Source organism: Sinocyclocheilus anshuiensis, unplaced genomic scaffold (genome assembly GCF_001515605.1).
Source record: "Sinocyclocheilus anshuiensis isolate Anshui unplaced genomic scaffold, SAMN03320099.WGS_v1.1 scaffold702, whole genome shotgun sequence".
Taxonomy (NCBI): Eukaryota; Metazoa; Chordata; class Actinopteri; order Cypriniformes; family Cyprinidae; genus Sinocyclocheilus; species Sinocyclocheilus anshuiensis.
Genome location: NW_015548184.1, coordinates 93,682 through 109,846, shown reverse-complemented (window position 1 = coordinate 109,846; position 16,165 = coordinate 93,682). Strand labels below are relative to the sequence as shown.

The 16,165-nt window shown below is 36.2% G+C and overlaps 2 protein-coding genes and 1 long non-coding RNA gene across 3 annotated transcripts in view; 2 read left to right on the top strand and 1 right to left on the bottom strand.

The window, feature by feature from the left end:
• pear1 (platelet endothelial aggregation receptor 1) overlaps positions 1 to 7,979 on the bottom strand; it is a 46,888-nt gene extending 38,909 nt beyond the window's left edge. Inside the window, exon 1 of the mRNA XM_016507910.1 lies at positions 7,842 to 7,979. The gene's annotated coding sequence lies outside the window, so the exon portion shown is untranslated. The remainder of the gene's footprint in view (positions 1 to 7,841) is intronic.
• The window catches only part of LOC107704889 (uncharacterized), a 10,597-nt gene extending 2,464 nt beyond the window's left edge, over positions 1 to 8,133 (top strand). Inside the window, exon 3 of the long non-coding RNA XR_001636019.1 lies at positions 8,119 to 8,133. This is a non-coding gene — a long non-coding RNA (uncharacterized LOC107704889). The remainder of the gene's footprint in view (positions 1 to 8,118) is intronic.
• Positions 8,134 to 10,566: 2,433 nt separating this feature from the next.
• On the top strand, positions 10,567 to 16,057 carry pdia7 (protein disulfide isomerase family A, member 7). Its single transcript, XM_016507905.1, has 13 exons — positions 10,567 to 10,998; positions 11,363 to 11,441; positions 11,582 to 11,699; positions 12,109 to 12,216; positions 12,722 to 12,851; positions 13,179 to 13,292; positions 13,424 to 13,549; positions 13,624 to 13,806; positions 13,925 to 14,033; positions 14,128 to 14,256; positions 14,819 to 14,898; positions 15,015 to 15,072; positions 15,166 to 16,057. The coding sequence occupies exons 1-13, from the start codon at positions 10,856 to 10,858 to the stop codon at positions 15,253 to 15,255; spliced, it is 1,467 nt and encodes a 488-aa protein (XP_016363391.1). The 5' UTR covers positions 10,567 to 10,855; the 3' UTR covers positions 15,256 to 16,057.
• The last annotated feature ends 108 nt before the right edge of the window (positions 16,058 to 16,165 follow it).

The window sequence follows — 16,165 nt, the reverse complement described above, 5'->3', positions numbered from 1 at the left end:
GAGGGGGGTGCGCACCGAGGACCTACCCTAGAAGAAGGACAGAAACACACAGGTCCCGGAGAACACTGCAAAGAAAGCTAGCTGATGGATTATACACACAACCACCAGCGCATTAAATACACATATATATGTATATATATACATATATATTTAGAAATGGATCGTACTCACCCACCATGGTTCCCGCGCCGGAGCCCCGTTCAAGAAGCGACCCGAAGAAGCCTCTAGTCAGGACCATCAGCAAGGTGGTCACTATGAAGCCATAGAACCAACCAAAACATCATAGGTCCAGCATAGCAGACTGTAATGCAGGAAGTTCCCACCTAACCTTGGTCAGGTGGAGAGATGGTGGTTGCAGGGGAATTAGGAAGGGAAAGATAAGGGCAGATGTAAAACCCCGAAGGAAATGAGTAGATACTATGCTGCTTATTTCTATATATATATATATATATGTGTGTGTTTCTAGTTCCTACACATTTTCCATTTCAAAATTCCATACTTTTCCAGACTCAAATTTGCAGGCTTCTCTGTAGATTTTTCAGACCATGTTTAACATCTGATAAAGATGTAGATTTGCTTATGGTAAAGTTTTGCATAATGAAAATATGTACCTTAAATTCATTAAGTTGTGTTAAAATGATCACTAAAGATAGCACTTTGACACTTTGCTTGTATGATATATTTATATTTAGAAATTATGGATTTTTTTCAGATCTAAAAATGACTAAAATCAATTTCCATACTTTTCCATACTGCATAGCAACCCTGCTCCAATCTAGGCCTAGATAGATTAATAAATATAATTTTAAAAATAGCAGTGATATGGTCAATCTAACAATATAATCAATTTAGTCTTTTAGACGAAACAAGCAGTCCACACAGAGTAAACTCTTTTGCTTCACTATTCAGGGACAAGTTTATTTAATTATGTACAATATGTTTCATTCATTTAATTACAATTAGCTATGTTGACAGCTGCTCAGACAGTCCTCATCATCTCCACGCGAGAGGCATCATATATCACCAGTATCACTGAAGTTTGAGTATCACCATTTCATTTCGCTTTGGTTTAGTTAATGAACTGCCACAAGACTGAAGTGAGATAACATCCTTCAATCCCCCTCGAATCTGGTCTAAATCAACATGCTGTTGGCTGGCAAATTTATTTGCAAACACTAATATGGACTCAAGCTCAGTCTGTGCAGTTACAGTTTTTTTAATTGGTTTGGTACTATTTTCACAAGTAAGGTGTAGATTTTCAAAACTCTTAGTACAAAACTTTAAACTGATCACACTTGTAACACGACTAGTCATTCTTTCAAAACCTGATCTCATGATTTCATTGTAGTTGTGCATATTTTCATTCCACATAATCATTGTTTCAAAACACAAGATCATTGTGATATGAACATTTGAATTAATCACCAAAACACAACAGTATGATCTTCTTTCAATTTAGTACTTTTAACAATCAGTTCATTCAAGAGCAAACAATGCAAGATTCATGTTTCAAATAACCTTTGTTGCCAAAATAATTGCAGAGATACTGGCTATAATTGTCATGTTAGAAAATACACTTACATTACCTAACTTGCATATCTCACATAAAATATGTTTTGTAAAAGTATTTATCCAGTGTGTTATGAAAAGGTGTGATGAAGCTATGACATGGCCATAAGGTTTTGTGCCAGAACAGAGTTTACTGTCAATGCAGTAAATGGCCTCACTGTGCCATATGACTGAATCTATATTCTAGATGAATTTTTCAGATGAAGGGTGAGTTATAGTAATATGCAGTCTTTACCATGGTAATGCATTTAGTATTACATGGCATAATGTAATGTAAAAGGCTGTATTTGATGCCATCTGTCTACCTTCTTCTGATACATCTCTGATCAATCTCTGATCAGTTCCTCTCCCTTGTGTCCTGCTGTATGTTCACAAATAGCAAAACACACGGTTTTACAAATGAGGACGTCCTCAAAGGGAGGTTTTAGGTGATTTTGTCAAGTTTTGCTGGGTACCAATTTGTCCATGGTTACAGTAAGTAGGTACACACACACACACACACACACATATACACACAGGTTTTCCTAGTGACATTCCATAGGAGTAATGGGTTTTATACTGTCTCCCCTACACTAACCCTACTCCTAAATACCCTTACGAAAATTAATTTTTTTCTCATTGGACCCAAAAAAGGACAATGATTTCATATATTGCCATCTTTGTGGGGACATTTCGTCCCCATAAAATAGGGTTTACCTGAACCACACACACACACCACACACACACCCTTACAAAATAGTGGTTATCATCTTAAATAAAATACTTTTAGTGTAAAAATAATTAATTGCATTTGGGCATCCCTAAATTGCAATCATGTTCTATAGAAACTATATCTATTGAATCTACAGTATATCTATAGATGCACCAGATGATTCACTGATTAACCATTAAGATGAGTTAGATTCAATAATAGACAAATGTATTAAACTGAATGAGAAGTCATGCAAATGAAACGTTTGCTAGTAATAGCTTTATGAAAGGCAGTTACTGTGAATGAAACATTTATATAGATGAAACACTTATTTTGTGTAGTGAATAGGATATTTCTTACACAATTGAAATTGTACTAACACAATTGAAAATATGCTGAAATGTTTGAAAAAAGTGCACTTTTGATGATCTGTTGTGATATTGGTAAGGGTTTTGAAAATGTACCAATCGCTTGTGAAAATTGCGCCAAAGCAATTTTAAAAAACTGTAAGGAACTTTTCATATGTGTGCTTTTTTCCCTTGTCTGTGGTGTTTTATTGTACGGTCTGGGCAGTACTGGATGTCCTGGGTATAGTAAAGCTGTCCCACACAGGAATTTACCTTAAGAGGCCCATTTATTTATGAGACAGAATAACAAACATTTGGATCAGAATGAGGTGGCCGCTATGCCTGTGCAGACAGATGGAGGAACTGCAGCAGGTTTTACTGATGATAATGATGAATGAATACATGTCCATATTTTTACATTTAAATTTTTCATATTTTTTTCCCAATTTTATTTATAACATTTGGATCAGGCCTGGATCTATTCAAGCGAGTGTGACATACAACACTGAGCCTCCCCTAAGTGCAAAGAGGAGTGCAGCACTCAGAAAAGGCATTAGGACTGAATCCAGGTGCATGATGAAACCAAAGCCTTCATAGTTTTCCGGCAAAATATCTTTGCAGAGCAACTCTAAAATATTTTTCTGTTTGCCAGCTTAAAGATCTGCTGTTTCTCTTATAGCTTTTGATAAAATGTGTGCATGGGGATAATGCTGAGATAACGTTTGAATGAGGGAATTCAGGGATTTGGTACCACATGATATCACTGCTTCACCCATTTGCCATCATTTATCTCCCCAGAGGAAGTCCATTCGCTGCCAGTACATTCCTCCTAAAGCTTTCTGATTTACTCAACTGGCCATCGCTGCAGAGCCCTTCTGGAGCGCGAGGAGGATGCCTGCTCCTTATTAAAACCGTCTTTTTATCGCCTTTTTACAGCTGAAAAAATAACCAGATGTTTCTGAATCTGAGCATTTGAATGTAAACCACAGAAAAAGAAATGCACCTCTCTCTGTCTGCCCTGAAGGTGACTCTATTCTCCTCCTCTCACTCCCGTCACAATGAAGACAATATTTTAACCCCAATCCAGAGGTTTCTTAAATGTTAAAGAGTCCCTTGCCATACTGACCAAATGCATTTTCAAAACTCTGAATGGGATTTAAACTTTAAAGTAGTAGTAATTAGTAGTAAAAAGTAGTAATTTTTAAAGTTTTCTACAGTTTATTTTGAAAGGCACTTATGCTCACCAAAGCTGCATTTAGTTTATCAAAAATACAGTAAGGACAGAAATATTGTGAAATATTATTACAATTTGCAATTAATATTTATGTGGGGACTGTGATACATATTTTTTTTAATTTCTTTTATGAATAGAAAGTTCAAAAGAACAGCATTTATTTGAAATCTTTTGTCTTTACTGTCACTTTGATCAATTTAATGCACCTTGCTAAATATAAAAAAAATTTACTGACTCCAAACTTTACTTCATACTTTTTACTATGTGATTAATATATTCTGCAGACATAATATTTTTCTGTATTTTTTGATGAATATATATATATAACACTTTATAACACTTTATTGTCAGACGAGTCTGAAATTTTTCTTGCATGACAGTATCTGTGTTTACAACAATCAACATCCTTTATACAACAACATGCACTTTCATCCACACACAAACAAAACACAATATACATTACACTCCCTTAAACATTACATTATGCCTTACCCTCCTACTACATGTCTACAACTACCCATGTTCACATTACTCTTGATTTTTGATTAAGTGTCTTATTCAACTCCAGGATCGCCTGATGCACAAAAGAGTGTTTCAGCCTAACTTTGTTGAATCTTGGGACTCTGTACCTCCTGTTTGATGATAATAATTCAAACTCATTATGCTGAACATGATTAGGATCAGAAACTATCTTGTTAGCCAGTCCTAACAAATTATTATAATAAGCTGAATCATAGAGCTTCTCAAGGGGCTGACCTACAATCCTTGAGCAAATTTTTAATTGATTGAACAGCTTTGTTTTTAGCATAACAGACAAACTCCTATACCAAATGGAGTTGCAGTATTGCAGTACACTCATTATCACAGACATAAAGAACAACAGAAGAATCTGCTTTCTTACTCCGACCTAAGACGACGAAGAATAGGTTAAAAAACACCATTTATTTGAACTAGGAATCTTTAGAAACTTTATAAATGGCTTACTGTCACTTTTTAACAGTTTATTGCTTCCTCACTTAAAGTATTTATTTCTTTAAAAATCATACTGACCTCAAACTTTTGAATAGTAGTGCGTGTTATTGAGATATTTATATATCTTAACTAATTGGCAGATTTTAAATGCATCTAAAGACTATGAACCTGATATTCGCAGGTCATATATCTTCAACAACAAGGCAGAAAAAACAGGATGAGAGTGAGAAGGAGAGACAGAAAAAGAGGGCAGGTATTTGCCAGATGGTGGTCTCAGGATGTCCTGGGCACAAGAGAAGACACAGAGAGAGTAACAGAGGAAACACAGGGGGCAATTTCCTGTGCTGCCAACAAAATCTGAATCCAAATGAAATGACATTTTGTCCCTGCAAATCTTTCTTCCATTTGTGCTTGTGCTTGAGGATCCATTACTTAATGTATTGGTGTTTACAATTCATTGTCTGTAAGATGAATAAAAAATATCCGAGTCCTCGGGTCTCTACTGTATCCTCCTCTCATTCTGAAGAACACCAGGGAGTTTACCAGAAACAAACAAAAGGAAACATCTTGAGAGAAAATACAGGTCTGTCATCCAGTGACCATTTCCCTTTGATAGACACCACTGCATACTCACAATACACATGTATAAAGTCAAATCTCTCTATTTCTGTGTGTCTCCCACATAAATATAAAAGACCGTTTGTCTTGACCTCATATTTTACCACAATGAATTTTCCAATTGGATCTCATGGGACAAACTTCAGTACAGTGCCAGTATGCCTTTTCCATAATACTAAAGCAAAAGGAAAAGATGAGGAGGGTTATTATTCTACCTGATTTAAAATACAACCCTGAGACAGCAGGAGGACAGCGGTAGAATCAATGGCTGTAAGTCTGAGTTCAAATGTCAATTCCAGATATGAAGGACCGGATTTTTACGCAACAATGGCTTTGTTTTGACTGAAGGGAATGACAGATATAACTGTTGTAAATCATAGCCCTTTTCTGTATCGCAACAATCACAAAATGAGCTTTACTGCCAGCTGTCGTGATCATTTTTCAAGAGTTCTCCACTTAAACACTTGTATGAGATTTACAAACACAACTATGTTTCTATATTTCACCCTAGATGGGTTGTTTGTCTTTTCTTCCGTGCAAACAGACCGTGCAAAACAACATCAGAGTCACTTTCCCCTCTCCTAATGACTACCAGCTCTGCGGCTGTGCTTCAATTCTCTCCAAGACCGACCGACTTTCAGATCAGAGATCTTCTCACTGACTCACTGAAAATAAACAGGGATATGCAAACAAAAGCAAACAAAAATGCAAAATGAATTAACAAAAATGCAGAAAAGTCCAGCAATAGACAAATAAAGAAATGGGAACAGCTTTAGGCAGAAGCCCACAGATCCAAAGCCCTCCTTAGGCCTCTGCCTGCAAAAAGCATGAGGCTTATGTAAGCATATGGTGGAAATATTACCCACCGTCTTCATCTGTTAACATAACACCCCCATCTCATCACCACTGACCTCTGTATGTTCTTTTCTCTGTACTATTTTATTTCGCCCTGAACTCATATAATGTCAATTTTTGACATGTAGAAGGTTACGGCTAAGAATTTAAACACATAAAAAGTCAGTATAAAGATTTACAAAACTTAAAATCAGATATCAAATTCTCTTTTTTTTTAATGTTTACATATTAGATTGCTTTACAGAAAACAATTCCAGTTTAATAGCTGCTAATTTACAATTAATTTCATGGCATAAATTATCTCATAACACAAACAGCTGTGAACTACTGAATCAAGACCCCCTGGCATAATCCGAAGAATTTCAGTTAAAGAGTCTGTGCCAACCCAGTGCTCATGACCCAACAAAGAAATCATATCCACAGCAGATGTTTTTTATGAGGACCTCAGTATGCTGCTGTCAAGGTGAAACGTTTCTCCTGTGGAAATCAATTAGTCTCTGCTCTCCAGATGTGGAACCATTGGCAGGTACAAATGATTTTTTTTCTGAGCTCCTATTCATAAGTCTGACCTGTTTTAGGGGATATTGTGGTCTGGAATAAAAAAGATGGCAAAACAGCTAGTGGACTCATTTTAATGGTCTGGAATCATCTAGAAACAAGGTCAAGATCAGCATCTCCTGGATCTAATGGGCTTTTGGCCAATTGTGGTTTTGCAGGGCTGTGGTTTGTTTGTATCTGCAAGTGCCTGACACTAGAATGTTGTAGGGAAGAAATACTCAAATAGCATGCAATGCTAAAAATCTGTTAGATCAACAACAAATGAACAAAAAACATTGGTAGTGCCTTTGATATGACTCACAAAAAGATCAAATGTGTGTGCCATTCCACCATTCTCCTTCAAATAACACAGCCGTGACTCAGATATTTGTATTATGACAGGCATCACATACAAAATACATGTAATTTTTAAACATAGGCTACTGTATGCTGTTTTGTTATGCAAATTATAAAAATGTAATTTTGATGGAAAAAAATCATAAGATGGATAAAGAAGCACCTGCTTCAGATCACAAACACATCTGTGTCTGATTTGGTCTAAAAAAAAGTCAATGCACATCTGTTTCAGCAGCCAAATTGCACCTTAATTTTACAGGAAAACCACAATTTTTCAGATATTTACTTAGTTTTTTTTTACGGTTATTGTGTGAACTAATGAAATCTACCAATAAAGGGTTATTCTGTTTTGAAGTGTACATTTACATTAAACAATATACAATTTTTGGTTTGAACGATATGGTTTGTTTGAAAATTGTATTAAATTTGAGAGTGAACCCTAAGAAAAAGCAATCACATAATCTCATCAAAACCAGACTTCAAGAAGTAGGTCAGGACAGAAGATGGAAACTTCAACAGAAAAAACATCAGGACAAAGATGCGAAGAAAAGTAGGCTATACAAAAACTGAACGCAATCAAGAAATCAATCATGTCCTTTGCGGTATGAAAAGTCTTAAACATTGCATTCAATTGTATTGTGAGTAGCGTAAACTTTCTTACCTTACTGGAGAAGTGGCATTGAACTTTATTGAGCGATGTTCTGGAGTGCTCCGTCCCGAGGACAATCAAGATACTCTTACAGATGTACGTCCTTTTGTAAACTTCTTTGGAAGCTGTGTCCTGCTTCCAAAGTGATCGCTAAACCGGTGTGTGCTAAATCACTCTCTGTATCTATGCGCTGGAGAGCCTCAAGACAATCGAGTTGCAAGTGCGCGAGGAGTGGGCAAGCGCTTACGCCTACTGTATTCTCTCCCTCCCACTGTTTAGTTCTTCTAAGTATAGTTTAGTGTATAAGTATAGTACAGTTTGGCATAAAACTGTCATTACAAAACATAATACAATACAGTCTTAACAAATGGAAGTCTTAAATAGATGTATGTCTATTGACATTTCCATACACTATATTATAGGTTACACTAAAATATTTATAAGTGTTGTTAACCCTCATGTTCTATTGAGATTTACTTACTGTTGTATGCTTGGGATTCCAGAGACCCCAATGATGTGTTAAAATAATGGGAATAATTGCATAATGAACCTAATAATATTTTTCTTTCAAGCTGTTTTACATTACATTTCTTTTACGTTTCATAAAACTCAGTTGACAAATGTTATTCAAATATTATAGTTTTCCCCATAATTTTCACACAACGTATTAGGAGAAATGTGACTATCTGTTGTAGTCATTTATGTAAGGGGTCAAACATTACAAAACAAAGAAATCAAAATAATTTACTTGGAGGAGTTTTTTTTATAGATACAGTAGTTAATTAATCCCTCATTACATAACGCCATCACAGTAAGCACATATTAAAATTATTCACAAGGGATTTTACACCATTGTCTTCAGATTTAGGTTTGGAGATTAAATAAAAAATATTAACTAAAACTGAAACACAATGATTGTATGTTTTAGGATGGTCTGGAAAGTTAAATAAGGGATTTGGTTAAAATGGGGGAGTGAAATGGAAAATTCAGGATCTGGGACATCAAAGCATCCCTCTTTCTAAATTACTATTCGAATGTCTGTTCAAAAATAGCTGGCCAAAAGAAGGCTTTAACAACTATCATTGGTAAGCCATTGCACTGAAGGGTCCATGAGAATGGTTTCCTGCTGGCTTTAATGATAAGTGATGCTCCAGGACGTATTTCCCCTCCATGCATTGTATTAACAGATAACACACTATAATTTAGGAAATAATCGAGAATGAAGGAAAACAGGGTTTCCGTTTCAATAAAACACTCAGCAAAAGATAGGCTGAGTCAGTTTTGGCATTAGCTTATCATCTGAAGACAGGAACTTCACTTGCACATTGTACTGTAGGTCTTGAAATTCCCCAGGTGATGTGTTTCTTTGTGTAACTTCTTGTTCTGTGAAAATCTTTAAATAAGTACACAGAAATCTTTTTGCATTTCTAAAGAGGTATGATGCATTGCATCCCAAATATATTTTATACAACAACGATAAGCACTGTTGGGGAAAGTTACTTATAAAAGTAATGCAATGCAGTATTTTGTTGCTCCCTTGAAAAGTAATTAATTGTGTTAATTTGTTACTTTTTATGGAAAGTACATTATTATACATTATTAATGTGTTACATTAATTTTGTGTTACTTTTCATAACTTTTTCTTATATGGGCTGGGCTTGTTTAATTGTTTTTAATATTAATTTCTATTTCTGGCAAATAAAAAAAGCCCTTTCACACCAAAAGGGAAATTAATAAGCCTCAGGATGAAGAAAATGTAACTTCACGTCTGTACAGTAGAGGACGCAGCTCAAACAAACCTTTCAGCTGTGTTGCCATTCTGGATTGCATGAAAAATAGGATGCAGGAGAAGAAAGAAAGAAAGAAAGAAACACAAATGTTATGTTTAGCTAAAATCATTTTTGCTTATCCGTATGGTTGAATTAGAAAATCGAAGGTCAGCAGCAAAGACATTGGTTAATAAAATGGAATTAAATACATAAAGGATATTTGTGTTATTTCATTATTGCAAGTTTGCTTCATATTCTGAGATTGCATTTCACTGTTTTTATTAATTTTAAGGAATAGGCTACTAAATCTGTGCAAGTGAGATGAGAAAATGTATGTTCACATTTAGTCTAGAACTAGGCTTACAGTAACCATAATGTTTACATAGTACACACAACGCCTCTGCACTTACACCCGATTTCTCTCAATATGAGGACAGGAGAGCTGTCAGTCTAAAGTGTCGTTTATTTATTTGAAAAAGTAACTAAGATATTTTCTTGTCAATTTAAAAAGAATGTGTTACTTTACTAGTTACTTGAAAAAAGTCATCTGATTGTGTTACTTGAATGCCTATCCCTCAACACTGGCGATATGAGCATGTCACTGAATCACTCACTCAGTCATCTCATTCGAAACGGATTCATTCAAGAAAACACCACTATACTTGAGACGAGTACTTGTCTAAAATGATTTATTCAGTAGCAGGCTATCTTTTGTTATAATAAAGCAATATTTCACTGCTGAATATCAAAGGTCTGTTTAAGAGCTTATTTTATCCATAACAATAGTACACTTGCTATTATGATATTTCTTAAATATTATTATAGTATATATTTTGTCTGATTTAATGTCTGTCCAGTCTCAAAATCTGGAAAAAGCAACCTCTTGACAGGCCAAAGCCTCTTCTTATCTAAATAAGATGTGTCTGTATTAATGGTGACACCTAGTGCTAAAATAAATCACTGCATACCTTCCCCTCCTCTGACTTATGGTCTTTAAACACTTTATTGATTTTCATAAACTAGCCGTATCTAAAAGATTAAATGATTAGAGCGTAATAAATCCCATGTGCTGGTGCACCACGCGACCGGAGGCACGTTATACCAAGGAAAGGCCTTGTACCAGTGCACTGAATTTATCAAACGCGCTCTGCCAGAAGAACGGTGCTTTTGTGGACCTTCAGGCGATCCATACATCTGCTACTCGCGCAGCGGGGCCAACTTCAACATTCACGCGTCTGTACGCTGACACGAGTCAAAATGCGTTTACCTCGGTTTATCATCTGTCTGGTACTGACTGTGTGGTGTGCGGAGGGCAGCGATGTGCTCGAGCTCGGAGACTCTGACTTTGACCGGAGCGCAGCCATGCATGAGACTCTGCTGGTGGAGTTCTTCGCACCTTGGTATGTCCCAGATAAGATGTATTTGTTATAAATGCATAAAAGTATAATTCCATTTGAAGCCAGGTTGTAATGAACTATTTGTACAGCGACCAGAGCGTAAGTTGGGTTTTCCTTGTTTATGTCTGGACTATGTGGAGAATGACAATGGTTGTTAATGCATGTAGTGCATAAATCTAAATGATGATGCATGGAGGTGCATGAACCTAAATTATGATGCAAATGCACAATTCTCTCATTTAAACAATAACATTAGGGATTTTCTCCATAAGATCTATCTGAAGCTGAAACTATCTAGCTACCATTGCAGTTAAATAGTACAATGCCTTTATGTATCATTAATATCCCTGGTATGATGTTACCACAGGTGTGGTCATTGTCAGCGGCTTGCTCCGGAATATGAGGCTGCTGCCACAAAGCTGAAAGGGACACTGCCTCTGGCAAAGGTGAGGAGTGATGGACACACCAGTTCCTATTACCCAGCACAAATCTTTAGCCTCCCTAATGTTAAGCAGGTGATTCAATCTGCAAGATTATGTTTTTATATATGTTTAGTGAACGTGTCTCTTTCCTGATGTTTGATCAGGTTGACTGCACCGTGAACTCAGAGACATGTGAGCGTTTTGGAGTGAATGGGTATCCCACCCTTAAAATCTTCCGCAATGGAGAGGAAGCTGGATCTTATGATGGCCCCAGAATAGCAGGTTGATATTTTGTGTCCATACATGCAGTACTGTTCAAAAAGCAAATATATCATAACAATAATTTATTTCTGTAAGGGCAATGCTGAATTTTCCGCAGCCATTACTCCAGTATTCAGTATCACACGATCCTTCAGAAATAATTTTTATTTGCTGATTTGGTGCTCAAGAAACATTTCTTGTTGAAAACTTTCGTTTTTCTGTGGAAATCGTGTTATTTTTTTCAGAATTCTTTGAATCCTGTACCATTATGCATCAGTCTTTACTGTAACTTTATCCTTTAAAATGTATTAATTTCTTTTAAAAAATCTTACTGATCCCAAACCTTTCAATGGCAGTGTGTTTTATATTGTCGTTATTTTTTGGCTGTAATTATTTTTGTTTTACGTACCTATAACTTGATCTGAAACAGATGGCATTGTGAGCTACATGAAAAAACAAGCAGGTCCAAGTTCTGTGTCTCTGCTCAGTGAGGCGGATTTGGATTCTTTTGTCGACAACTATGAGGCCAGTGTGGTGGGTGAGTTGAATTCGTAAAACCTGCCAAAACATCTTAAAGGGGTCATAGGATGCGATTTAAATTTTTCCTTTCTCTTTGGAGTGTTACAAGCTCTTGCAATATGGTAAGGGACGTAACATTTCCGTCACACGCTTGAGGAACGTGTGACGCACTGGATAACTGGCCAATCAGAGCACACCTCGCTTTTCAGACCGATGAGCTTTGTAAAAATCGACGCGTTTCAGAAAGGCGGGGCATAGAGGAGAAACAATAATGTACAGTATGTGGAAAATAATGTGTTTTTTGAACCTTAAACCGCATAAACACATTTCATTACACCAAATACACAAAATAATGTTCTTTTTAGCAGCATCATATGACCCCTTTAAATCGCTTCTGCAGCAGAAGCTCAAAACCAATCATACTTGACTTCTGTATTAATTTTAATCTCTCTTGAAACTAAAAGAGGCTTAAGTTCTCTCCTTTCAAGTTTTGTCCTCTTGTCTTTGTTCATGGTTTTGCTCAGGCTTCTTCTCTGGGGAAGACAGTACACAGCTTGCAGAGTTTCTGAAGGTCTCCAGTGCCCTGAGGGACAGCTATCGATTTGCTCATTCCACTGATGTGGGAACAGGCCTGAAATACGGTGTAGATGGAGAGTATGTATGACACAGAGCATGAAGGAAGTGACTACTATGATCAGTATTTATTTGCTGTCAGAAGTAGTGCTTACTAAAGAAGGACCTAACTCAAAAATTATATAGGCAGAAATATTTCTCAAATATTATGTTATATTGGTTATATTGGTATATGGTACTTTTAAGGTAAGCTATCCAAATATGAACAGATGTGAGGGTTGTGCACACGTCATATAGGCTATGAAATGTCAGTTTTAATGACTGAAAATGTTAATATTGGGTAGATGAACTAAATTTTTAAACGTCTCAAAGATTGCGCTTTTTCTTCTCTTTGTCTTTTTCATTCAGGTGTGTTCTGCTGTTTCGTCCCCCTCGTTTAAACGGCAAGTTTGAGGAAAATGTGGTGAAATACACAGAATCCATTTCTTATTCCTCTCTCCGTACATTCATCAGAGACAATGTGTAAGTTTCTTTTATGCTTGTATATTTTGTGGGTGATTGATCAAACAGTTGGAACTCCATTTAAAAATGCAAATTGATTTATTGTGATTATGATTCTTGGTCTTGCTATTTTCATATCACTCTGCTTTTAGATTTGGTCTCTGTCCACATTTGACCACAGAAAATAGGGACATTCTGAGAGGAAGTGATCTGCTTACATCATATTACATTGTAGATTACTTACGAAATCTCAAAGGCACAAACTACTGGAGGAACAGGTGAGCACCCAATCTTAGGGATATCAGTATATTTGTTCTTTTTATATCTGTAAATTTCTCGTTGTCTCTTTCAGAATAATGAAGGTGGCAACACAGTTCCAGGATCGAGGTCTGAGTTTTGCTGTGGCAGATCGACAGGAGTTCCAGGATGAGCTTGAGGAGGAGTTTGGTTTGGGTTCCTCTGAGGGAGGAGACATTCCCCTCGTCACAATCCGGACGAGAGAGGGACACAAGTATTCCATGCAGGAAGAATTCACGTGAGTTTTACAAAACACTAGTCTCTACACACAATGCTTTTCTGTTTACACCCAGTAAGAAATAATCAATAGATTTGAGAAAAGGCTTCAGAAGCTCATTCTGTGTTTGGTTCTGTAGACGAGATGGCAAGTCCTTGGAGAGGTTCCTGGAGGATTACTTTGCTAAAAGATTGAAGCGATATGTGAAATCTGAGCCTGTTCCAGAGTCCAATGATGACCCTGTCAAGGTCAGTGGACCCACAGAGATGTTTTTTTATTTTATTTTATTTATTTATTTATTTTTTAAGTTTTCTGGTATTCGTTATGTATGTGGTTCCACAGGTTGTTGTTGCTGACACATTTGACGAGATTGTGAATGATCCAGAGAAGGATGTGTTGGTTGAATTTTATGCTCCCTGGTGCGGCCATTGCAAGAACCTGGAGCCCGTATACAAGGAGCTTGGAGAAAAGGTTTGTTAACACAATGTATATATAATATAAAGCATTTTTCATCAGAGGCTGGGGTTTTAGAGTCAGTAAGATTTTTTTTAATGTTCATGAAGTAAGTCACCAAGGCTGCATTTATTTGATCAAAAATATGGTAAAATGAATAATAATGTGAAATATTATTACAATTTAAAATAACTTTTATGTTTTAATACATTTATTCCTGTGATGACAAAGCTGAATTTCCAGCAGTCATTACTCCAGTCTTCAATGTCACATGATCCTTCAGAAATCATTCTGATATACTTATTTGGTGCTCAAGAAACATTTATTATTATCAATGTTATTGTATTGTATATGTATTTTCCAGGACTTTTTGCTGAATAGAAAGTTCAAAAGAACAGCATTTATTTGAAATCGTTTTTTTTTTTTTTACAACATTAATTCAATGCATCTTGCTGAATGAAAACGTAAAAAAATAATAATAAAAAATCTCACTGACCCCAAACAGTAGTATATGCCAAAAATAATGCCACTGTAGGCCCACAGTGCTCATTATTTGGATTTTATTTTGTGTTTGTCTTAGCTTTCTGGGGACCCCAACATTGTAATTGCTAAAATGGACGCCACTGCTAATGATGTGCCCCCAAATTATGATGTCCAAGGGTAACAATCTGTCTCTCTTTATGTCTCTGATCTATTTATAGTTCATTACAACAAACATTCTGTGACATTCAGCTGTTTTTCTTCTTGATTCATCACCTGTTTTGCCTAAACTGCAGATTTCCAACCATTTACTTTGTGCCTTCTGGACAAAAAGACCAGCCACAGCGATATGAGGTGAATATCATCACACAAACACACACACACACACACACACACAGAGACAGAGACAAATGGCTACAATGTTACTTAAACGTTTTTGTCCCACAGGGTGGTCGTGAGGTTAGTGACTTCATCATCTTCCTGAAGAAAGAGGCCACAAATCCGCTCATCTTAGACGAATCAAGGGATGAACTGTAAACAAACAATAAGATGCTGAATTTTACAGGTGGAGAAATGCACAAACCCACTTCAGCCAAATGTTACTCGCAGCTGTTCATGACATCAATCGGGATCATCGAAGCACATGATAAAATGCATCACTTGTAAAATGTTAGTCAATACACTACTGGACACATGATAAGGAATGTAGTTTATAGTTAAAATACTGTTTTTACATCAGTTATTCAAAAATCTGCTGCCAAGTTGCCTCCGTTTTCTTTTATTCTCTGTCTTTTATAACAAAATGCACTGCATATGTGAAATATGTTAATTTCCTGTCTCTTTATTTAAATGTTTATAGGTCACTTATCATAAACATGTTACTGTAGCATCCTAAAGTGTTCCACTGACTGAATGCTTTTAAGTTAAGAAGTTTGTACCTAACTCCTTACTGCTGGCTTAGTTTACAAAATGTTGAAATTTGTTACTGCATTGGTGCATTAGTTACACAATCTCTTCATAGTCCATTCAGATGCCACTATAAAAACTTTGTTTCAAGTCTACAGGATGTGTTAGAGATTCTGTAAGCAGTTGATGACTGCAATAACAGTCTTATGAAAAGAATTGGGGTACCTCTACTACCTCCTAATGTCTGTCATGTCAAATCAAACATCTGTAAGGGTCTTGGATCGCGTCCTCCATCCATACATGTGAGGATGTGAGACGTTAACATCTGCTCCTAGGCTAGAAATCTTTTAGAAGTTTGACACTTCTTGAACTGTTTATGTCATCAAAAAATGGTGTTTTGTGTTTGCTGTCATAATAAAGAAATGGACAGACACCTGATTGTGTGTGTATTGTAGCATATGTTTGTTGTATATTTGTAGTACTGTTTGAAAGGTTGCATAGTAAGATGAGCTTTTTTCAGTTTGTTTTTCAATTTTAAACA

What these genes read in the sequence shown, in the direction of transcription:
- pdia7 (XM_016507905.1), top strand. Translation starts at nt 10,856, where the DNA reads ATGCGTTTACCTCGGTTTATCATCTGTCTGGTACTGACTGTGTGGTGT. An exon ending in TGATGGCCCCAGAATAGCAG is followed by an intron (nt 11,700 to 12,108) that starts GTTGATATTTTG and finishes GATCTGAAACAG; the next exon opens with ATGGCATTGTGAGCTACATG. An exon ending in ACATTCATCAGAGACAATGT is followed by an intron (nt 13,293 to 13,423) that starts GTAAGTTTCTTT and finishes CTCTGCTTTTAG; the next exon opens with ATTTGGTCTCTGTCCACATT.